A 24,860-nucleotide genomic window follows, 5' to 3' on the forward strand; every position below is an offset into this window, starting at 1 on the left:
TCCTCTATGCAGCTGAGGATTAAAGAAGATAAATGTCTCTGTCACACACACACAAATGCATACACATTCACACAAATGCACATATATACATACACAAGACACATACATATTTACACAATCATACAAACACACACACACACACACACACACACAAAGACACAATGATGACACCAGCCTCACTCACTGCTTGTTGTGTGGCCATCCTGTGGCAAGAACTAAGGATGGTCCCATTTCCATCTTCGCTTCATGGCTAACATCTCTGACATTTAAAGGGAAGCTAAGGGCAGAATCTGCACAGTCTCACACAATAGTTCTCAACCTGTGGGTCACAATAGAGATTCAAAACTCATAACAGCAGCAAAACTGTAGTTATGAACTAACAACAAAATAATTTTATGGTTGGGGGTGAGGGAATACCACAACATGAAATTTATTAAAGGATTGGGCTTTAGGAAGGTTGAGTACTACTGGTCTAACAGGAAGTGACCAAGGAAAGAAGTACAGAAAGCCATCTCACAGCCCCTACTACAAACTAGGTTCACTGACTTCTTACACGCGTTCTCACGACCGGCCAGGAAAGAACACAACAAACCAAAATCTTCTGCGGCAAAACTTTATTGCTTACATCTTCAGGAGCCAGGAGCGCAAACCCCCAGCCCCAAAAGCGAAAGCCCCCTTCTTACATCTTTAGGAGCCAGAGCTCCGGCGCGCCAAAGCGCAGAGCGCGCTCTATTGTTTACATCTTTAGGCAGCGAGAGAGCGCAGGGCGCGCAGAGCCAGAGAGATGCCAGCGAGAGAGAATGGCGGAAAACCCGTTCCCTTTTTTAGGAGCATTATATTTCGCCTAGGACGCATCACTCCCTGATTGGCTGCAGCCCATGGCCGAGCTGACGTTCACGGGAAAGGCAGAGTACAAGTAGTCGTAAAATACCCTTGGCACATGCGCAGATTATTTGTTTACCACTTAGAACACAGGATGTCAGCGCCATCTTGTGACGGCGAATGTGGGGGCGGCTCCCAACATCTCCCCCTTTTCTTTTAATAAGAGCAAATAGGCCACCCATATTAATGAGAGTGGAGATAGAGGTCAAATCCCCAGTGTGTAGGTAAAGGAGCCGTACACATAACCTCCTCCCAGGCTCATCACCCAGAGGGGTCCTGGTCTGGTCCCGTGTTGTTTTTCCTGGGGGAAGGACACTTGAACACTCAACCTTCTTGAAAGATGACATGTCTCCCTAGAATAGGCTCATTTTATGCCGCAGAGCCCTTCTATTGCAGTGCTTAGCCGTGCAACTCTCTCGGGCTGCTGAAGCACACTCACTCTATCCCGTGCAATGAGACTAGCCTCATGGGATATAAGAGCTGAGTGGCCAGCGACCTATTGCCTAAGCATAGATATATCAGGGGAAGCTCCATGTTCTAGTCCTGCAAGCGCCTGGGCAATAACCACCTTGTCTCTCCTAGTTTGGGCCTTAAGCTTACAGACCAATCAAAGAAGCAACACTAATCCACAGCAAAGTGTATCTCCAAATAATATCAATCCCACCCATTCTTTAAAGAAGGGAAATGCTGAGGAGATCCAATTGGGTAATCCTTTGGTCAGGGACAGGTCCAAGCGCGTGGAGTTGACCTGAAGTCTCAATTCCCGAAGGATCTGTTCAAATTCAGCCGTCCAATTCTGTAACATATACTGAAAAAGACTTTTTGACAAATTAGCTGCCCTAGTAAATTTAACATACTGAATGGAAGTAACACACAATCCCGGAAACTTTTGTTTACATCCCAGCTGAGCTATTTGCCATAATACATCTAGTTGTATCTGGACAAGATCTATGAGTTGATTAACCAGCATGAGACCTCCCTGTATCATGACATTAGCTGAGGCCTGTTTATCTATGACTGTAGTCACTGAGGCTGACAAAGTGTTAATGGTGTCAGTCATCTGGACCTGTCCAGACAGAGCCAAGGCTGTCTGAATCAAGGCTAAACCCAGTTCCTAGTTAGTGGTAAAAAAGCAGGGGAATACTTGAGCATTATACATCACCGTCATTAGGAGTGGAAATGTCGACATTATTCCCCAACGCTGCTCTCTCTTTATTATTGACGCCCTGGACATCACCAAGACGAGGGACATCAGTATTCCCTTGGTCAGTCTGGATTTTTCGGGTGAGTCTTTCTGGTATCCAAAATGGGTTGTCTTCATTCTGTGGGAAAACACAAACCGCTCCCCTGGATCTTATCAAAATAGGATCCGGGCCATACCATTTATTATCAAGGACATTTTTCCATTTAACCATCTCATTGGGCCTATCTGGCTCTGAACAATGACGTTCAGCCGCAGTATGGCCATGAGCATCAATATTTAAAAAATTGAGTGTAAAGAGTGCCATAGACACAGACACTCTTGGTGCTCGGGGTAAAGTCTCTTCAAAAGTTCCCCTCTTCTGTTTTATAAGATAGGCTTTGAGGGTGCGATGCGCACGCTCAACAATACCCTGTCCTTGAGGGTTGTATGGAAGTCCAGTCAGGTGGGTTACGTCCATCTGACGGCAGAACTGCTGGAATTTTTGAGACGTATAAGCTGGTCCATTATCAGTCTTAAGGAGTTTGGGTTTCCCCCAAGCACTCCATGCCTCAAGACAATGTTGAATCACATGTGAGGCTTTTTCTCCGGTTAACGGAGAAGCAAACATGATGCCAGAACATGTGTCAATGGACACATGGAGATATTGAAGTTTTCCAAAGGAAGAAACATGTGTAACATCCATTTGCCAGACCTGTAGAGGTCGAATACCGCGTGGGTTAATTCCCACATGAGGAACTGGCAAGAACTCACAGCAGCTTTGACATTGAGTAACAATGTCACGGGCTTCTTTTCTTGTCAAGGAGAAACGACTGCGTAATGTTTCAGCCGTCACATGAAAATTGTTATGAAAATTTTTTGCAGCCTCTACCGGGGATGATAGGGCAGCAGCCACCACTTTAGTGGCCTTATCTGCCAAATCATTTCCCAGAGCCATGGGGCCAGGTAGGCCTGAATGGGCTCTAACATGAGTAATATAAACAGGAAATCTTCTAGATAACAAAACTAATTGTATTTGCTGAAAAATATTGGCAACTCTACTGGAAGGCTTAATCACTCCAGCCACTTCTAAAAGATTTACTGCATTAACCACATAACAGGAATCTGACACAATATTAAGGGGTTCTAAAAAGGTTTTTAAAACTTCTAAAACCACTAAACATTCTACCACTTGAGGTGAATTTTCATTATATTGTTTGGATACCACTTTACCATTAGCCACATAGGCACCTATGCCAGTTTTTGATCCATCAGTATATATCACAATCCCATTTTTAAGTGGGTTTCTTACTGTTATTTGTGGAAACACAACAGATTGATTTTGGGCAAACTGTAAAATTGGATGTTTTGGATAATGGTTATCTATTTGTCCTGAAAAGGAGGTAACTAAAACTGCCCAATCATTAGATGTGGCTGCCAAGGTTTGAACCTGTGCAGCGGTATAAGGTACAATTAAAAGATATGGACTTCGCCCAAAGTGGGTGATTGCTGCTTTTAGGCCTTTAAGGGCAAGCTGTGCAATTGCATCAGGATACCAATCTATTATTTTAGCTGGGGATACGTTTGGATGGATCCACAACAATGGCCCATTCTGCCACAAAACTGCGGTTGGCAATTGTGCTGTCTTAAAGACACACAAACTGAAAGGCTGCGAATCCTCAATACGTTGTAATTGTGCATTCTGTAAGGCATTTTCCACTTTCTGTAAGGCCTGGTTAGCAGCTAGAGTAAGAGTCCTAGGGGAGGAGATATGAGGATCTCCTTCTAAAATACCAAACAAAGGCCTTAACTCAGCGGAAGGAATCTTTAAAAAAGGTCTGAGCCAATTAATATCTCCCAACAGCTTTTGAAAATCATTTAAGGTATGGAGGTGATCTCTTTTTATCTAAACATGTAAATATTGATTTCTCTCAAAGGAGGAAATATGTGTGACATCCATTTGTCAGACCTGTAATGGCCTGACGCCACGAGGGTTTACCCCTACGTGAGTAGATAAAATTTGACAACAATCTAAAGGCATTATTAAGTAATCAGTATCATTTTTAGTAGAACCAATCCCTCTTGCAGCTCTAGGAATACCAGAGGAAGAAAAAACAGCCATGTAGGCTTGGCAAAATTATTAGTTGAGCTATTCTGTCCCCTTGTGATATAGAAAAGACAACTTGAGGACAAGAACAGAGAACCTGAAGTTCCCCTTTACAATCCTGATCTACAACTCCAGGGTGGACAATAAGACCTTGTAGGCTGCAAGAGCCTGCCTCTGTCATTATTGTCCAGTGGCTTCACCTGCTCGGGAGAGCGCCTTCCAGGCCCTAATAGCCTTTTCATCTGATTCAGAACTACTAAGAACTGGCTCCTCTAATTGATCTTTTTTCTTTTCTTTTTCCTTCTCCTTCCTTCTAATCTCTCCCCAGGTATTCTTACCTGACCTAAACTTTTCCTCGGGTTCAAGACCCTTGGAAAGGCCTGTATACTTATTTTGTGAACCATATTTTCTCTTTGCTCCTATTCTCTCTCCCCGCTTTACTTCTGATAGATTGTCCTGAACTTCATCCAGAATCCGCCCTGCCTTAACCACTTGATAACATGTGAAAAGGAACAAAAGGGCTTCTAACACTAGAGAAAGTTCAAGGCCAAACATACCTTGTAAAGCTATTTTCCACTTTACTTCTGATAGACTGTCTTGAATTTCCTTAGAAAGTTCAAGACCAGACTTACCTTGTAAAGCTATTTTCCACTTTACTTCTGATAGACTGTCTTGAATTTCGTTAGAAAGTTTAAGGCCAGACCTACCTTGTAAAGCTATTTTCCACTTTACTTCTGATAGACTGTCTTGAATCTCGTTAGAAAGTTCAAGGCCAGACTTACCTTGTAAAGCTATACTTACGGGTTACCGCCGTTCCCCAGCTGAAAAGTTCTGAATTCATGCAGTTGAATCCTTCTCAACAGTCTGCTTTACGGGAACCTTTATTACCGTGACCCGCAGTTCTGGTTCTGGAATGAGGGATCTTCCTTGCGCCGGTGAAACTCCCGTCCCGAGTTTCCTCCCGGGTTTTTTCTTCCCGGATTTTCTCGTCCCGGATTTTCTCGTCCCGGATTTCGGCACCAATTCTTACACGCGTTCTCACGACCGGCCAGGAAAGAACACAACAAACCAAAATCTTCTGCGGCAAAACTTTATTGCTTACATCTTCAGGAGCCAGGAGCGCAAACCCCCAGCCCCAAAAGCGAAAGCCCCCTTCTTACATCTTTAGGAGCCAGAGCTCCGGCGCGCCAAAGCGCAGAGCGCGCTCTATTGTTTACATCTTTAGGCAGCGAGAGAGCGCAGGGCGCGCAGAGCCAGAGAGATGCCAGCGAGAGAGAATGGCGGAAAACCCGTTCCCTTTTTTAGGAGCATTATATTTCGCCTAGGACGCATCACTCCCTGATTGGCTGCAGCCCATGGCCGAGCTGACGTTCACGGGAAAGGCAGAGTACAAGTAGTCGTAAAATACCCTTGGCACATGCGCAGATTATTTGTTTACCACTTAGAACACAGGATGTCAGCGCCATCTTGTGACGGCGAATGTGGGGGCGGCTCCCAACACTGACTGACACCTACAGCAATGAAAAAAAACAGAGGGACAAGGTGCCAAGCAAAGGCAGCTCTGTCACCACCCAACAGTGATAAAGCACACCTCCTGTTACCTCCACAACACATTCAACAGGAGGAGACTCCTGGAAGCACAGTCCAAACAGGAATAGGACTGGCCTCTGAGCAGCCCCTTTCTGAGGCAGGAGGCCTTTCCGACACATCCAGCACTTCCAGGGCTTGCACATAAAGCAACAGCAACACAAAGGATGTAGGGCTCACCTACCTTCTCTCACCCGCATAAGGAAGCATTGTGATTGTGTAAAAACCATCTGTGTGAATTTTTCCCAGTATAGATAGGAGAAGAAAAACACAAGAAGAAATTCTAGGTGCCTGGATAAATCAAGGTTTGGTGAATAAAAGAGAAACAGTAAACAATAAAAAAAAAATCAATACACATTTTGTTTGGAAGAAACTAAACCATACTGGATTGGACAATGAGTTGTTTTGTTTCTGTGATATAATTATTTTAAATAATCTTTAATTTTTTATATTTATTTATTGTGTATATATACTATTGTTGCACAGGAGCAGAGATTAGAGGGCACCTTGTAGGGAGGTTAATTTTCTCTACCATGTGTGTTCTGAACGCAGATTGAACCCAGATTGTTAGACTTGACAGAAAGCACCTTTACCCATCGAACCATCTATTACTGGCCCCAAAATAATCCTCTTATGGCTTTTTATAAGGCCAGTCACTGTAGGATCTGACATTGTGAAGTTGGGAGCCAGAATTAAAATCTTGGCTTCACTAATTTAGCCATGAGTCATAAAATATACTTTCTTTCTAAATTCTAACTCTTCTATAAAAATGGGATAGAAAACATATGTATTTGACATAAAAGAGCATAGAATATAATAATCACTGTTGTGACTAAGTTCTGAGTTTTTCTTTACATGTTTTGTGTTTTATGTACAAAAGTCCTCTACCTAAGAATAACATTTTTGTTGTTTTTCTAAAAATGAATACTCCTTGGATAGTGACACACTATACAACTACTGTTCCTAGACTATTTAAATCTACTTCTCAAACAAGATATTTCCCATGAAATTCTCTCAATAGTTGATGGGAACTTGAACAAAGAATAAGGCCAAATTCCCAGAGCATCACAATTTGTAACAGAATTGACTATACTCCAGTACTAAGCTGAAGTTTTTCTACTAAGACCTGAGGTCCTATTTTTAGTTTTACAAATTTTAAGAACATGTAATAAAAAGAAATTAGCTTTCTAAAGGTCTGACTCAAAATCAAAACCAAACAAAAACAGTAATCCTTTCAAGCCAGTAACTAGCTTAGTTTTGCAATGTCTGATGAGAGAGAGGTGGGTGCTTGGGAGGATGTAAATAAATGTCTGATAGACACTGTTAGGTTCATTCTCTCTCAGTTATTTAACAGAATTAAAGGGAAAAGTGTGGAGAAGAAATAAGTATTCTAACTTCCACAGAAACTTATAAACCCTTCTAGTATCGACCACAAGTGTATTTTAGCGAGAGTGGGCACTTTGTTAGATTCGTTGCTGGGACTTACAGGAAGGAGGTATAAGGTACTTTATCAAAGATAAACATGAAACTTGATAGTAGAAATTGTTATTATTGTAAACTAGCCAAAAGAGGGAAGTGATCTGGAAGCTCAAAAAAGAATTCTGAGAACTTGGAGGAAAGGAGATACATTTTTTGTTTTGTTCTCTAGACAGTTTTACTGGACTTGACTTCACTGAGTAGTCCAGGCTGGTCTTCCTGCCTTGGCCTCCTGGGAGCTGGTGTCACTGCCAGGAGTCCACCAGCACTTGTACTTAATGATACTCAGCCACCCTGCACTGTGCAAGAAGAGTTAGCAGGCAGGATGCAGGGCACCAGCTCCTAACTGGTCTTTCCCTCAGAATGCTGAAGCTCATGAACCGGCTGCTAAAAACCATTTCCATGCTGGAGTATTTCATCAACCACAGTTGGGAATGGAGCACAAACAACACGGAGATGCTTCTGTCAGAGCTCAGTCCTGAAGACCAGAGAGTGAGTATGGCTCTGACTCCAGAGCACAATGGGAACTCAGAATTATGTGACCAGATGATAGGGGAGTGCTAGCTATATAGACAGGATTTTTCTCCTCCTAAGAAAACCACACAATAATGTCAGCACTCACAGGAAACAAGCTCAGTACAGCTAAGAGACCTTGTCTGTGAACTGTGATTGGACCTTCATTGCTGTGTGGCCTGCTTGGTAACAGTGGCAGGGAGGTGGGGACAGCTGGGTGCCTGAGGCTCACTGGCCAGCAACTCTGGCCATATTGACATATTAATAAGCTCCATGAGCTCCAGGTAACCACAATGGACAAGGTGACTGCCTGGCAGTGCAATGCTGGCAGTCTATATCTCTTGCTTTGCAGGTATTCAACTTTGATGTGCGTCAGTTGAACTGGCTCGAATACATTGAAAATTACGTTTTGGGGGTTAAGAAGTATCTACTAAAAGAGGATCTGGCCGGTATCCCCAAAGCAAAGCAACACCTAAGAAGGTAGGCACACTCACTGGTATCCATCTGTGAGGTTCTACTGCTGACTAACTTTATACTAGAACGTGTATGAATTAAATTACTCAGCATTTATGCAGCAGCTACTATGAGGCTGGATTCACATTTCTTGAGCATTACAGACCCTGCATTCCATACTATCCTATAATATACAACATTAATTTAGACCTTACTCCTGAGGTCTTTTTGTTATCCCATTAACCCAGGAAGTATTTAGGGCACAACAACAACAACAACAAAATGTTTTTCATAGAAACAAATACTAGAGCCAGGCTTGAGCCCAAGTTTGTTTGTTCTTGTGCACCTTACCACAGTATGACCTCAGGGGTACCCAAAGGGCAGACCATGCTACATACGTTGGAAAAATCACATAATTACTCTTCGATTCCTACAGCTCCTTCCTATTTTAGTCAAAATCCCTGACAAATAAGAGTATTCGGGTCATGATTCCTGCAAAAACTAACAGTCTGTAGTGCAGATGGTAAAAATGAACAGACAGACCACTAAAAGGAAGGACACTTGAAAAGCAGGTTTCAAAGTTCACTATCTATCCTCCAGCCAATAAGACAGTGATCATTCTAAAACTGTTTGTGCATGGTGTGTGGGTGTGCATGCCATAGTGCCTGTGGAGTCAAATTCATTCCTTTGACCCTTACATGGGTTCCAACTCAAGTTCCAGGCTTGCTCCAAAAGTGCACTTACCCACTTAGCAGTCTCACTGGTCAGAGAGGGTTTTCAATATTGAAAAGACCAAGAGTGGATTTTGAAAATATTACTTTCATCCATGAATCACAATTGCAAAAAACAAGCTTCTAAAATATGAGGGAAACATGGTAATTCAAGAATAGGAAACAAAAGACATAAAAACCAAGAGCGTCAAGCCATGCCATGGGCTCTGAGAACTTGGTATTTGCTGGTCACAGACAGTTACACTTTTGTGCTTTGGGTAACACAGCTGGATGCAGGTGCTGTTTTAACCTTGCATTTGTCTCTGTTCCTCAGGCTCCGGAACATTCACTACCTCTTTAACACTGCCCTGTTTCTTATCATCTGGCGCCTCCTCATTGCAAGGTCTCAGATGGCTCGGAACGTCTGGTTCTTCATTGTAAGCTTCTGTTACAAGTTCATCTCCTACTTTCGGGCCTCCAGCACACTCAAGGTCTAAGAACATTATACCAGCCCATCATCTGGAACCTCAGATACCTCTAAGGCAGTAAACTGGGTCTTAAGCTAGAAAGTAACAAGAAGCACTCCCAAGCTTCCAGTCAAAGTTGCCATTCCACCTTCTTCCCTATTCTTTGTGTGTGTGTGTGTGTGTGTGTGTGTGTGTGTGTGTGTGCGCGTGCGCGCGTGCGCATGCGTGTAGGATTGCTTGTTTGGTGTTTTGTTTTTGTTTTAGTGAGGAAAGTCCATCTCTAACTGCATACATTTACAGAAACGTAACTTCCAGATTATATCCTGACACCACCACTCCACACTATCACACAGGAAGCATGAAAGCACTCCTTTTCCTTTATTTAGCTACTTCCCGACAAAACTAATTTAAACTCACTAAAGATGGAAGAACACGTGGCAGAAGTCTAAATAGGCTAGAGAAAGGCAGCACCAAGCAGGGAAGCATGCTCAGTACCAAGGCAAGAGCTTCCAACCATTGTGAACTGCGCAGCTCAACCTCCTCACAATACAACACAAGTAGCCTTCTGTGTTAAACACTACAGTCCTGGTTGAATTGAGGGGAAGTAGGCTCATGCCTATCCTGTTTCTCACCTCTGTCCCCAGCTTAATGCTAAAAGGAACAAACGGTGTAGATGAGTACACACCAAATGAGAACACAATCATACATGCACCAGGGAGTCTTGTGTACTTCACTTATAACATGATTTGGACATCCCTTACTCTGCGTTTTTCATCACCATTGTTCTGAAAGCTTCAAGTCCTCTTCTTACTTAATGACGTTGCCAAAGCCCTTCTACTTAAGTGTTTCACTCAGGCCTCAGTCAGAAAGGATGATGGGGAGGGTGACGTTCCTAGACTCGAACCATGAAAACCCTCCTGACCTTTACCAGTGAGGGAAGCAAAACTTCAAATAAAATGTAAAGTTTTAGTTTCTGTCTTCATGTGTGGAGTTGGGAGGAGCACATTCCTGGTCACCCAAGGCCCTTGTACCTCAGTTAACCCAGTCACACACCTTAGTTAACTCTATAATGTACAGTGGTCAAAACAACAAAGAGTAAAGCCTTTGGCTTAAGCATTTTAAATACAAATAGAAACCTTTAAACAGTCACAAATTCTCATACCCATAAGATGGCACTCAGTTTTGCTCATATTTGAGATGAGGGCATCCTGGACTGCAGGATCTCTGCATGGTAACAATGAAATAGTCAAATAAAAGTAAAGTCCACACAAATCACTGAAAATTGCACACAAGCAGCTAACATGTGTATGCTTACATTCTGATGGCTGAAGTGTGGCCATTACGGAGGTCTCCTCAGAACCATGAAGAATATGTTGGGAAAACCCTTTCTGGCAGTTTCTGCAAATTTGATTAAGGTCAGTGACTACTGTCCAGGCAGAAAACTCAACTCTGAAATAAAGTACCTGTGGGTTTCCCTATGTGAGACATCTGCAAGACTTGTGAGTTACATGAAAGACACCAGCTAAGGATACAGTAATAGGAACTCAACAGGCAGGAAGAGACTAACAGGACAGTTCTAAAGATTTACTACCTTTTGATCATTGTATCATCAATCCAAGATCTCCAGCGACTGAGTTTGAACTTCAGATTAAATAAAACTCTGAATTACTAGCTTTTGTCATCAGTGTTATTTAACTGCTGATCAGTTCCCACAGCCTGTCTTCAGAAAACCAAACCAAACCAAACCAAACCAAACCAAACCAAACCAAACCAGGCAATCCTCTCCAAACTCTCAACCAAATAAAATCACAGGAATAAATATTAGCGGTATTTATACACAAGCTACATACACAATGATTCCATTTTTTCTTGCAACATCAACTGGGTTGTGTTTGAGTATTCTGTGGGATCTAACATATGGCACAAATTTATCTTGCAATGCTTAAACAGGAAAAGTAGGTAACTGTATGAATGAAGTCCCCACCATTGAAAAATCTATACCGGAACCAGTTAACTACACAAATCATAATATATACACAATAGGAAAAAATTATCTACTTGGGTGAAGTTAAAATAAAAAAAGACGTGCTTTAAAACAAGTCCTGGCAAAAGGATTGAATATAACCAGTGTCTTTTATACATGTGGGAAAAATGCCAACAAGAACCATTATGGTTTATGCTATTAATATACGCTAATGAAAATGTACTAAAAGGAAGTTTTTCGAAGCAGGGTTTCTCTGTATAGCCCTGGCTGTCCTGGAACTCACTTTGTAGACCAGGCTGGCCTCCAACTCAGAAATCCGCCTGCCTCTGCCTCCCGAGTGCTGGGATTAAAGGCGTGCGCCACCATGCCCGGCAGAGGAAGACTTGATAACATGTACCATACTAGATACAGTGATCAGAGAGCCACTAAGGCAACTAATACTAATACATACCTCAGAAAAGCACTTCTCATAATTCAGTGAGTGCTTCTAACTCATTTAAATAATTTAGAATAATGAGGTAAAGAACTTCCAAATAGTATTTGTCTTAGTCACTGTTCTATTGATATGAAGCATGACTGATGACCAAGGCAACTCTCAAAGTATTTAATGCTTCCTTTTATGCTTAATAGTTTCAGAGGCTTACTCTTTTATCATCATGGCAGGGCACATGGTGCAGGAGCTGTAGAAGCTACATCCTGATCTGCTGAGACAGAGAGGGCCTGGATAGGCTTCTGAAACCTTGAAGCCCACCACCACTAATATGCTTTTTCCAACAAGACCATACCTTCTAATCTCTTCAAACAGTTCTACTCCCTGGCAACTAAGCATTCAAATGAGCCTGTTGGTACCATTCTTACTCAAACCACATTATTTTAACACAATGAACATAAAAATTAAATCAACCTTGTTTCCAAAATCATCAATAACTTTTAAAGTTCACTGAGCTCACATGGAACTGTGGCTCTGCCATCTTGGGATACTAAAAAGCAGCGTTGGTCCCCCATGTCCAGAGAAGTGTTTAAAAAAACAAAACAAAAAGTCACTGCCTACATCAGCTTTAAAAACATAGTTAAAAACCTAACAAAACAATTAACAATAGGTAGGTTTTGACATATGACAAAGTGTGGCTACTTTGATGGCAAACACTGGAAATGAGTTTAAGCAGAACCATGTCTTCTGACATGGGACATTTTTAGCATCTTCCTATTTTATCTGAAATACTGAGTCCTAAGGTCGGAGACGTGGGGTAGAATAACATGGGTCAACTCTAGGAAAAAAAAAAAAAACTTTAATAAAAAGCAGAGCTGGAGGCAGGAACTTCTCAGTGGCACAGCACTTGCTGACAATATTCAGGGCCCCAAATTCAACACCCACACTGACACAGACAGCTATCCAAGTAACCATGTATGGACCTGAAAAACGTATCTAAAGAATTTCCACAGCATTACCAGTGACACTATTTGGCATCCAGCCTATATTTAAGGGATCTCCCTGTGCCTTATGAGCAGTTCTCTTAAGGTACTACATAAAAGTACAAGGGTTATCTTTGGAATATTAGGAGACCCCAATCATGTAAGTGTTTTACTGTAATACTGTCAGCTGTTCACGGGCCCACTCATACAAACAACTGCTGGGTGTTGTGTGAACTCACAGGTTCATGTTTTCACACAGGGTTTGGTTTCTCACTGAACCTGGGACTTGTTGATTCAGCCATCTAGGTGGACAGCAAGCCCAGGGATGCTCCTGTCTGTTTTGGGATGGGGATGCATGCCACACCAGCCTCCATCATTACTCTGGAAGTGTTATAAAAGGTTTGAAAAACTTAACAAGAAAAAGAAACTGCTAGATTAAATGACATGCTGAATTTTTAAGGATCTTAAGGCTATGGTTGATTTCTTTCTTTTTTTTTTTTTTTAAGATTTTATTTATTATTATAGTAAGTACACTGTATCTATCTTCAGACACACCAGAAGAGGGAGTCAGATCTTGTTACAGATGGTTGTGAGCCACCATGTTGCCGGGATTTGAACTCTGGACCTTCGGAAGAGCAGTTGGGTGCTCTTACCCACTGAGCCATCTCACCAGCCCCGGTTGATTTATTTCTTAAACCATCAAAAAACTACCTGACTACAAGTATAAACAGAATTCTGAAGTAAAGAAATTACAAGTAAATTTACTTCTTAGCATTTGAATCACAATACATCTTAGTCTCACATGCATTTGAAAGTTAAGACTGTAAATTGTGTTTCAAATGACAAATTCTGATAATGAAATAGACAGCTTTTCTGTGTATCTAATAAGAAATTATGAGAAACGTGTCCATTATTCATCTAAGTTGAGAACAAGTGGATCTGCAGTTCTAATATTGAGCCAGGCTATTGCACAAGGTAGATTGAACAGGCTATCTCAGGAGGTAGACAGTTAAGTGTTTGAACACCTGACAGTAATTTATTCACCTATTACTCATCTTTATAGGCCAAGATATACAAATACATAGTATAAAAACATTTCAAGTAAAGGTGTCAGACTTAAAGTATTAGGATTGGAACACACGGGCACGCGCACGCGCGCGCGCGCGCGCGCACACACACACACACACGCACGCACAATTTTAAAAGACTGGACTGGACAGACACTTGGGTATGGTGTCTCCAGGGGCCCACAAGCATAAGGAACGCTGTGTAGCTGGCAGGTCAGTGAGAAATTTCTGACCTGGAAAGGAAACCCTAGTGAGGACACACGTTGCCTTCATCACCCAAACAGATGGTTAACATTTTCATTCTTTTACTGACAAAAAATGTGTTCCTGACTATTTGAAAATCAAAGCCTTAACTTTTAAAATGGCTATCAACGGCAAAGAAAAGTTTGCTTTAAACAAATTCCCGAAGAGTCAATTTTAATGGAAAAGATACATCAATAAAATTTTAACGTGGCATTTAGAAAACATTGAAATAATTTAAAATAACCTTAAATCTTTTTAAAAACATTGTAATACTGAAAATAACTCTAAATTACTATTTTCTTCCCTGAAAACTGACTGAATTCCCTAGTAAGTAGACATGAAGAGCAACATTCAGTCTCAAGTGACCAGTTCTTGCTAACAAAATTCTGGAGAGCTGTCCCGTTTCTAGACAAACTATAAAATTTAAGGGGAAAACCAAAACAAAATAGAACAAAAACCTCAGAAAAGACTCATTATTTGAAATTTCCTGGATTCTTTTAAAAAAAATTTTAAAACATTATAATAGTATTAAGTCATTTAACTCCTTGACTCTTAACCTCTCGCACTTTAACCAAAATGTCCTATTTTCTATAAAATGCCATTTTTCATACACTTTGCTGCTGATTTGTTGCCGTCTCCTCCTTCCCTGATGGCCTACCTTCTTTCAAGCATTTTTTTTTATCCTTAAAAACATTCACTTGAAACACTGATTGTGACAGGCCACACTCGAAGCCACCACTGTCCTGTGTCTGGTAGGGACTGAAACTCAGTCTTCTCACTCAATGACTTAACCTTTATCTTTCAAAAAGACAGAATGAAATGAGGCTGGCACACATACTCAGCAGTTCCTAGCAGTACCTGACAGGGCTCCTTCAAGTTACCGTAGCCTCATCAGTTCTGTGCAGAGCCTGAGGGCAGCACCTGTCCAGGGTTACAGCTGTGTCTAGGCTGCTTCAGACTTCAGTCTTGTATGGACACTGCCTTGCCTGTCTCAGATGTCCAGTTTTCCACTACTCATAAGCATACAACACTCAACTTTACCCTTCACATCTTACAAACTGTTTATCTTTTTAAACATTTATGCTTTCTTCTCCCTGCAGTGTCCCTTGTTCAAGCTGTGAGTGACACCTGTTACACATCATAGCAAGTATATACCTGGGCCTTAGGAAACTTCACCTTAGTTTTCTAAGGCTCAACCTTCAACAGTCAGGAAAGTCAGCAACTGGAGTTCAAAGGAATGCAGTGACCTTCATCAGAACCCCAAACTGGACAACACCATCTTGTCAATATGGCTTAATATTAATATGGCTGTAACACAGGGCCAGTCCCTGTTTCCTTTATTAACCATGTGAGCTGATTACAGTTTTTTTAAAGTCTAGACTAGTTTTCCATATGTTTTACACATTTTATTCTGACATCTTTAAAAACAAAGGACGCACACATTTGCATTTATCAATGCCCTTTTCTTTAAACTCGGGTTGACGTCCATCCTCTAGGATCTGCTTTCCATATTGTCTGTTTGCTGGGAGGCATCAGAGGTGCTGTCTTCACCTGGCACTGTTGGCTGGGCTGACTCTCCAGTTAGCTGCATAATTTCTTCTATGACATTTGTAACAGACACAACATATACAAGACGACTGCAGTTTGTTGTTTTCCTTGGCTGTTTTTTTCTTTTTTAAATATGTTTCCGGGTTCTCATATTTTCTTTTTCTTTGAATATATTGCACAACATGTTATTATTAGAAAAGGCTTTATGTCTCAGGCAAAAAGTTTTTCTCCACCCACAAGGTACTAATGTGTGTTGTTCTCTAAAAGAGGTAAGTGGTTGTCTGTGTGGCCATCCGCAAAGGGGACCTGAGAGGGGAAGGAAGGCAAGACGAGAGTGTTAGTTCCACTCTACAGGATGTCTCTAATCACAGGCTTTATAAGGGGCAATCCTTTCTATTTAGACATAACACCACCACCAGCACTTAAGACAAGCACCACCTGCAGTACCACTTACAGAACGGACAGGCTTGTAGGATCCAAGTCTGAAACGACAGCAAATTATTTCCACTATAAATTTTCCAATTCCATGTAACATGCCTGCAATAAATAAGTTCAAGTTTTTCATTAAGTTGCCTTTGAAATTGCTATGTGAGAATCAAAAGCTGTACCAACTGTAGAGGGTTAGACCACAAAAGGAATGAAGCCAAGCCGTCTGTGGCTGCCTCTGAGGCTCAAGGTACTCTCAAGGGTTACATTTAAAAACAAACATTTCATCAAGATCATAATCCACACACACAATACACACCTGATATAACCTACCCAAGACTTTCTTACATAATTTTGTAAGTAACAGATTTAAATGAAAAAAGCAAAAGAACTGTGTAAGGACAGCTGCTCATTTGTACCAGAGATATGAATGAAAACAAGGTGGGGCTCCAAAAACACAACTATCTAGCTTGGAGTAACCAATGGCTCAAGATGAAGCTCCCAAAAAAATTCCAGAATCTTGAACAAAAACCAAAAGCATTACTGATTAAATCAAACCACCACCATCATGACTTCATAGTGTACAGGGAAAAAAATTTCAATACATCTGTGATGCTTCCTGGGCATTTTCTTGTTTAACTCTACAATACACTTACAAACCAGATAATTACAATTCATAAAAGGTAAGTGAACTATCTAAGGACTACCAAGTCAGTAGTGGAACACAGATTCTGTTCTAGCTCTGTCTGTAATTAATACACAGGATGTATGTGGCTTACCAATAATCTTCCTTACGTTACTGATTCCTGTGAATTGGATGTGCTTACAGGATATGAAATATATTTTAGAGCTTTAGAATTCAAAGAAGTTCCAAATATTAAAACATGAAAATGTGACTATTTCTTTTTGTGTGTGTGTGACTATTTCTTATTTCTAATAGAATCATCATGTTATGTTTTGTCTGTTTGTTTGTTTGTTGGTGCTGGACCTTGAAAAAGTGAGAGTCACACTACAGCATACTCCATCAGTGAACTATCTTCACAAGATAAAGTAATAAACACTATAAGAAATCAGATATCAGAACATGGCAGCTACTGCCTGTAAGCCCAGTGAGATCTACACAGTAAGACCTTACCTCAAAACAAAACAAAATAAAAGGAAATTAGGCAAAGAAATGAATGTTAACCTGTTGTTGAAAAGATTCCTCCAATTATACCACAGAGTCTTACAAAAAACTGCCAGAAAGGCATGTGTTCCTCAGTGACTGTCACCATGAGAGAACTGAGATCATATTTCATAAATATTCCAGAGACGCCGTGGCTGCCTGCAGCATGGTTGATGATGCGTTCCTGAGAGGAAGGGAAAAGAAACATGTGGTGTGGCTCCTAAAATGCACTTCTTACCAAGCTACAGTGTCCCACATAGGACATTTCATTTTCCATAGGATGAACTGCCCTGGACCATACAGAAGCTCTTTGGAGACAACTACCAGGGTTATCGCTGAGGTTAGAGGCACATCTGTAATCCTGCACTAGGAAGGAAAAGCTGGAGGGCTGTGCATTCAGAGCAAGATACTACTTCAAACAAAACAAAACAACCAAGAACCCAGAACTAAACCATTCTTAACAGTGTGGAAATGGTCATCGTAGACACACCAGGTTTTTCATGAGCTTAGAATTAATCAAGGAATAAAAACCAAGTCAACACTGTGACATGCTGTGTATTGTTTCTCTGCATGTACTTCTTTATCACTTTATTTCTAAGTTGAAATTAAACTCCAAGAACTAGGGACACATATAGTATGGTCAAAACCCACCTCCCCTTTATTATTAACATGGAAAAACCTTACATATGATCCACCAGTCAAGTTTCCAACAGAAACTCTCAAGTGCTCCGTATCACGTTGAAGACATGAAAACCCTGTGACCACCTATAATAAACCAAGCTATCTTGGGGATCAGGGCATCCAATAACATTAGAGAAAATTAAGAATGATTAAACTGGGCTTCCAAAACTGAGAGTAGCAACTCCTCACCCACCCTACACTGTAAAATTCAATAAATGATTAATACTTTATTCACCTTTATCAAACATTCCTTACATATGGATTTTTTTTTCTTTTTGATTTTGCTACTTTCAGATTTGTCCTGGAGATAATCTCACATTCAGACATGTCCTTCTTTCTTAGGCATATGTCCTTCCACTGAGTCAATTTATAATCTGAGCTGTTTCTAGTCTTCTGTCATTGCAACAACGCAATAAACCTTACACACAGCATTTTTCTGTTTTTCCCACTGTATCTTGGAAAGAGATCGCTGTTAACAGAAGCAATGCATACACCAGTTTGAAAATGTAGCCAAACACTCTCATAGACTATCACCCCACAGCAATTCTATAATTATATACACCTGCTTGCTCTGCCCCAAAGTCTGGCTAGACCTATTCTGTGTTTCTCAGGCGTTTGTCAATATAGCTGGCAAGAAATACCTTCCTACCCTTAATGGAAATGTTGGGAAGTACAACATACATAGTTCCTGTGTAGAACACACACACACACACACACATAGTTCCTGTGTAGAACACACACACACACACACACACACACACACACACACACACACACACATAGTTCCTGTGTAGAACACACACACACACACACACACACACACACATACACACACACACACACGTGCGCGCATGCACACACACACTGGTTTTGCTCTTGAATGACTTGAAAATTAAGACACTTAACATTTACCCTCTGAAGTAACATCTAATTCAGAAGAATAAGGAGAACCCCATTCTCACAAAAGCCCTAGTGAGGATCAACTACAGCACTCTCATGAGTAGAGTCAAGTGGAAAACTGTCACATGCCCCAGAACTCACCTGTTGTGAGGTTGTATATTACAACCTCAAACTCAATTTATAGTAAGAAAATACAACCCAGAACAGAAGAACACTGTTCAAACATGCTCTTCATTTCCCTGAAACTGCTAAGACTTATCTACCTTGAAGCTGGAGAGTACATGGCGAGTCAGATGAGTGCACTGACTGGGAGACAAGCTGAGAGCAGGGAGCACTCACATTCAGGGAGGAAGACTTAGTAACAACAAAGAAACCAGAAAACCTGTAGCAGATTATAAGCTACCTATATTAATACAGGAGTTTACAAATGGAAATTCATAAAGTAACTTCTGCCATCAGTTTAATTTGTAATAACACATTTCTAACATTTAGAACAAATTTCTTTCCCTCTAGAACACACATACTAATACCCACTTCTGATATGTTCTTTGCTTAAAATGTTAATTCATTTCACAACTTCCACAAATTTTTAAACAGAGTGTGATGGTTTGAATATAGGGAGTGCCACTATTAGGAGTTGTGGCCTTGTTGGAGAAAATGTGTCACTGTGGGGATTGGCTTGGAGACCCTCCTCCTAGCTGCCTGGAAGTCAGTCTTCTCCTGCTTGCCTTTGGAACAAGATGTAGAACTCTCAGCTCCTTCAGCACCATACTGCCATGCTTCCTGCCATGATGATTAAGGACTGACCATCAGAATCTCTAAGCTAGTCCCAGTTAAATGGATGTCCTTTATAAGAGTTGCTTAGTCAGTCTCTTCACAGTAATAAAACCCTAACTAACACAGAAGTTGGTAATAGGGGGTACTGCTGTGACAGGCCTGACCGTGTTTTTGTTTGAAGGAATGTGGATTGGGGACTTTGGATGTGGAAAGCCGGGCCATCCTAGCAGTTCTATAGACGACATTGGCACTGAGGGTAATTTGAACTCTGGAGATTGTTCTTACGTTTGTGTGAAGAATGTGGCTGCCTTTTGCCCTTGTCCAAAGAGTCTACCTGAGGCTAAGGTAAAGAGATTTCTATTATTGCATTGACAAAGTCTCAAAAAGCCCAGTATAAACTTTGTCCTCTGGTTTACTCTAGTAGAATGTTGTGATCAAGTGTAGCAAGCTTAGAAAGCAAAGATACAAGATGTGAGGTTCAAAGAATAAAGGGCATCAGGAAGTGACTGAAGCTGAATCCAGTGTTCAAGAAGATAAATTCAGGGAGTGGTGACCTCAGGGCAAGATTCCACCCAGCTAAGCTTACTGATTTGCAGTTGAACATAGATAGTTACATATTGTTGGGTATTACTATGAACTCGTTGTTTTCATTTGGACTTTTAATCTGGAATGAACTACAATCCAGAAATGGAAGGCACACATATGATCCAGATCTCAAGGCTGGAAGACATAGGCTTTTCATCTGCATCTTGAAGTACAGTGGTCAGGGAAAAGCTGGGGCCCAGGCATCGTGGTAGATGCCTTTAATCCTAGGAGAAAGAGGCAAGCAGTTCTCTTGAGTTCAAGGCCAGCTTAGCACAGAGCAAGTTCCAAGTAGAGAAAAGCTGAAGTCTAGGTGTGGTGGACCACAGCTTCAATTCCAGCATTCAGGAGACAGGCATGAATATCTCTGAATTCAGTCAGTCTACAGTTTTCAGGACAGCCAAGCTGAGGCAGTGAAAGAGTTGGAAAACAGAAGCTAGTGATAATATAAATAAATAAATAAATAAATAAATAAAGAAAGAAAGAAAGAAAGAAAGAAAGAAAGAAAGAAAGAAAGAAAGAAAGAAAGGGGGGGGGGAGGGCAAGTTCCCATCCCAGCAAGCAGCAGACCTTGGCAGCTTCGGCCATTTTGCTATGGGCTTAGGGTTAAGCACAGAAGAGACTACTAGGACAACTGATATTGGTTAGCTGGAGCTAAGAAATTAGTGGTGATTGAGACCACCATCTCTGAGGTAAAATCTTTTGAGAATTATTTTCTGAGAGCACAAAGAAGCCATGTTCCAGAGATAGCCAAGGCTGTAACTCATGCTGCAGCTGTATTTGGTAATGTGTAAAAATCACCCAGGTGGTGCTGGTTTTGAAGGAATGAAGGGGCCATGGAGAGCAGCTGAGACTTTGGTACTATGAGAGGCCAGGGAAGGCCATTGGTGAAGGTGCAGCTTCAGTTGCAGTTGATGGCCCAGGACTGAAGGGGTCATGCAAAGAGGTTAAGGCTTGGCACCATGAAGAAAGCCTAGGAGAGGCTATTGGTGAAGCCTAGTTGCAGCAGAAGATTCTGGCAAATTGAAGATGCCAGTACCATGGGATGATCATCAAGAACAGTAGCAGCAGTGGAGTGGAGTGAACCAGAGCCCACAGTGCTACAGAGGGTAGAGCTAGAGATGTGACCCAAACCCTTTAGAGGAGCCCAGAAGATAATGTGTGGACTCAAGACATTGGAACAAGAAGGTATAAAGTTGAAGTTGCCTTGGATACCCCAAGATATTAAAAATGTTGGAGCCATGAAATACCTGCTGAGGAAGGCTGCTAGGAGGGAGTGGAACCTGTCCAAGAGAAAGACATTTGTTGCAGTCAACATAGGTACAAGGAGTTGGAGATATAGAGAGTGCTTTTACATCAGACATGGAGATACAGAGTTTGGGATTTGCCCAGCTGGTTTTTGGTCTTGCTTTGGTCCTATATGTTCTCACTATGACCTTTTGGAATGGCAAAGTATATCCTATGATTTGGAAGTATGTGATCTGCTTCTTAATTTTTATTTGATAGCAGACTACAATTAAGTGATTGGATGAATCAGAAGGGACTCTGAACTCTGTTGAGACTGCTATAGACAATGGGACTTTTGAAGCTGGACAAATGCATTTTGTGTTATGCTATGGCTAGATATGGCCCCCATAGACTCATGTGTTTGAACAAGCCAGGGAGTAGAATATGATAGTTTGCATATGTTTGGCCCAGGGAGTGGCACTATTAGGAGGTGTGGCCTTGTTGGAGGAAGTGTATTACTCTGGCCTTGAAGACCCTCCAAGCTGCCTGAAGCCAGTCTTCTGTTTGCCTTCAGAACAAGACGAAGAACTCTGAGCTCCTCAGCACTGCCTGGATACTGCTTTGCTTCCTGCCAAGATGATAATGGACTGAACCTCTGAACCTGCAAGCCATCCCTAATTAAATGCTGTCCTTTTAAGAGTTATCTTGGTCATGGTGTCTCTTTTCAGCAATGGAAACCCTAACTAAGACAGGGAGGGTACCTACTAAACCTCCAACCTCATCTTGCAGTTGAGAGACTAAAAAAATCCCTTCATCATTTTAGCAGTTAGGCCCCACTTACCCTTTCTGTCACAGAGAACTGATGGGTATCTGCTGAGATCTTGTATGTGTGTAGCTTTGTTGGCACAACTGTAATGAAATATTGGAACATCTGGTTGTCTATAATAAAAACAAAATATGCCTTCTCATCAATCCAGTAGCAATAAAGTACTACCAAACCTATTCTATTAAATATGATAAACCTGAAATTTAATACTATCATTTGACTTAATATGCAATGAATGGATACTTTTTAGATTAAAAAAAAAGCTGATGAAAACAATATTCTCATAATTGGTAAAACAAGTCCCAGTTAGGACACAACAGGTGTGAGTGTGCCCACATGTGTTAGCTCAGACACTGACAGACACACACAGAATAGAAGAAGTCAAAGATAGCATCTCTCAGAGTAGAAACACTAATAAAGCCAACAACAGCCACAGTTCTCATATAGGCCAATCCTAAATATACCAGTAAGTTGGAGTTGCCACACCCTGAAGATGAACCAGAGCAGAAAGGTACCTAAAAAAAGACCACTCAATGATTGCTATACAATAAAAAGGTCATTTTTAGGGTCACTGGACATCACCAGGGTTTAAACAAGTTAGAAAAGTGAATGTCACAAATCAAGCTCACATGGTAACACAGGCCTGTGATCCCAGAATGATTTCTCTGAGTTCAAGGTCAGGATGGACTATATAGTTACTTCCTGGCCTGCCCAATCTAAATAAAACATCATCTCAAAATAACAACAGTCACCTGAAATCGGGCTAGGCACCACCAACTACAAAACTAAGAAAACAATGCTTAAGGCTTGATTACGGAGAATTCAGTAGAGGAGTGAAGGCTTAAAGATGGCACACATGGTTCCTGAGCTGTCACTGCACACCTCTGACTATATGTACAACAAAGCAACTCTGGAGGAACCCTAGGTTTCTTGTGTTGGTGACACAGTGCAGGGAGCTTCCTATAAAAGATCCAGGCCGGCTGGAGAGATGGCTCAGTGGTTAAGAGCACTGACTGCTCTTCATAGGTCCTGAGTTCAATTCCCAGCAACCACATGGTGGCTCACAACCATCTGTAATGGGATCTGATGCCCTCTTCTGGTGTATCTGAAGGGAGCAGTGGTGTACTTATATACATTAAAAACAAAAAAAAAAGAAGAACAAGAAGATGATGATGATCCAGGCATTTTAGAGCCTTGATCCTGTGACAAGAGAACCTCATCCTCTAGTGAGGATGAAAGGGACAGTTACATCACTACCAATATATCAACCCTCCCCTGCCCTTTTTACCTCTTCAATCTGTTTTAGGACTTGCTTTTCTTAACATTCAGATTCCATTCACTTCTACCACATATCTGCCACTTAGAGACTACACACAACAGTGCCGGAAGGAGTGAAAACATATTATTATGAAGGTTTTAAGAGCACTTTCCTTTATGTAAATTCTAAGAGCAGTTAATAAATACTTACGATCTACAGCAATCTTTTCAGTTCCATCCAAAGGATTAATAATTCCCGGAACAAGCTCTCCAAAAGACAAATGATCTATTCTGTGAGAAAAGTTGTAAGCTAAGATAAAAAAAGGGTGGGGGTGGGGGTGGGGACAAAGAAATTACATTACTCTTCAAAGTGACATGCTAGAAATGATTTTACATTCTAACTTTCTGTCAAAATTATCTGCAATTTGCAAGTTTAATAATACTTAAAACATGTTAAGAAATAGATGAGAAGAAGTATACAATAAGGATAATGCTGCCTCTTATTATATACAAATTAATTTCTATGAAATGTCTTATCTAACTAATCCTTTGCCCAAAACATAGAACCTTCTTGATTCTAATCATCATATAAAAACAAGACCATGTCATTAGAACATCTAGAATAATGTTGGTCAAATAATGAAAGTGATCACAGATACTTTTAAAACACACCATTACTATGACCAACTGATTTTTATATAGTATTTTGTTCTCTGAAGGTAAGTTTAAGAAGACTTAGTACTTGGAACAGTGGTACAAGCTTGTAATCCCAGCACCTGGAAGGTAGACACAGGAGCATCAGGTGTTCTAGGTCACCTGAGGCTATGCCAACCCTAGAGGCTACATGAAAACGTGTCTTAATCACACTCTGCAAAAATATGTAAATTTTACAATAATCATTATACCAAAATAATTTTGTGTGAATGCGTTGAAATGTGTCTGTATCTGGATCTACAAACTAAACTTAGAATTCTGTCTCTTTGTTATGGGATGTGCACAGAATGACACAAAGCACTAACTGCAGGGAACAAAGAGGAACACAGTGAACTTAAGACAGAACAGAACAGATTAGACACAGTACATTTAATTTTTTTCTCCTCTAGATAGGTATCAAGTTTTTGTTTTCCTTTCGGATATCAATTTTTAAACAGATTACCTTTTTTTGGGAGGGGTGGGGGGCGGTGCTTTCTGAGATTGGATCCTGACATCCACTGACAAGATACTGTGTAGCATAGACTAAACTTCAAATTCATGGCAATACCCTGCTAAAACCTCCTGAGCACTGGGGCATTATAGGTGCCAACACACTTAACTAACATTTTTATTTACTTATTTTTGAGACTAAATGTCACTCTAGATTCCTGGCTGGCCTGCCTCTGTCTCTGGATG

At 41.0% G+C, this 24,860-nt stretch overlaps 2 protein-coding genes across 18 annotated transcripts in view; one reads left to right on the forward strand and one right to left on the reverse strand.

The window, feature by feature from the left end:
• Far2 (fatty acyl CoA reductase 2) overlaps positions 1 to 16,955 on the forward strand; it is a 135,343-nt gene extending 118,388 nt beyond the window's left edge. For 2 of the 3 annotated variants that reach the window (NM_001347516.1, XM_006507070.4), the window contains exons 10-12: positions 7,595 to 7,724; positions 8,098 to 8,225; positions 9,243 to 11,046. In NM_001347516.1, the coding sequence (NP_001334445.1) occupies positions 7,595 to 7,724; positions 8,098 to 8,225; positions 9,243 to 9,405 (421 nt within the window). In that variant the 3' untranslated portion in view covers positions 9,406 to 11,046. Of the gene's footprint in view, positions 1 to 7,594; positions 7,725 to 8,097; positions 8,226 to 9,242; positions 11,047 to 15,182 lie in introns of those variants that run through there. The other variant, NM_178797.4, reaches the window with a different exon arrangement.
• The window catches only part of Ergic2 (ERGIC and golgi 2), a 33,071-nt gene continuing 21,725 nt past the window's right edge, over positions 13,515 to 24,860 (reverse strand). For 6 of the 15 annotated variants that reach the window (XR_378169.4, XM_030255558.1, XM_006507087.2 and 3 more), the window contains 5 exons: positions 23,683 to 23,781; positions 22,230 to 22,327; positions 17,243 to 17,405; positions 16,085 to 16,167; positions 14,244 to 15,936 (listed from right to left, as the gene is read on the reverse strand). Coding sequence is in view for 13 of the 15 variants with exons in the window: in XM_030255558.1 (XP_030111418.1) it covers positions 15,874 to 15,936; positions 16,085 to 16,167; positions 17,243 to 17,405; positions 22,230 to 22,327; positions 23,683 to 23,781 (506 nt within the window). In the remaining 2 variants the exon portion in view is untranslated. The other 9 variants (NM_001286560.1, NM_026168.4, XM_006507089.4 and 6 more) reach the window with 7 other exon arrangements.

This window comes from Mus musculus, chromosome 6 (genome assembly GCF_000001635.26).
Source record: "Mus musculus strain C57BL/6J chromosome 6, GRCm38.p6 C57BL/6J".
NCBI lineage: Eukaryota > Metazoa > Chordata > Mammalia > Rodentia > Muridae > Mus > Mus musculus.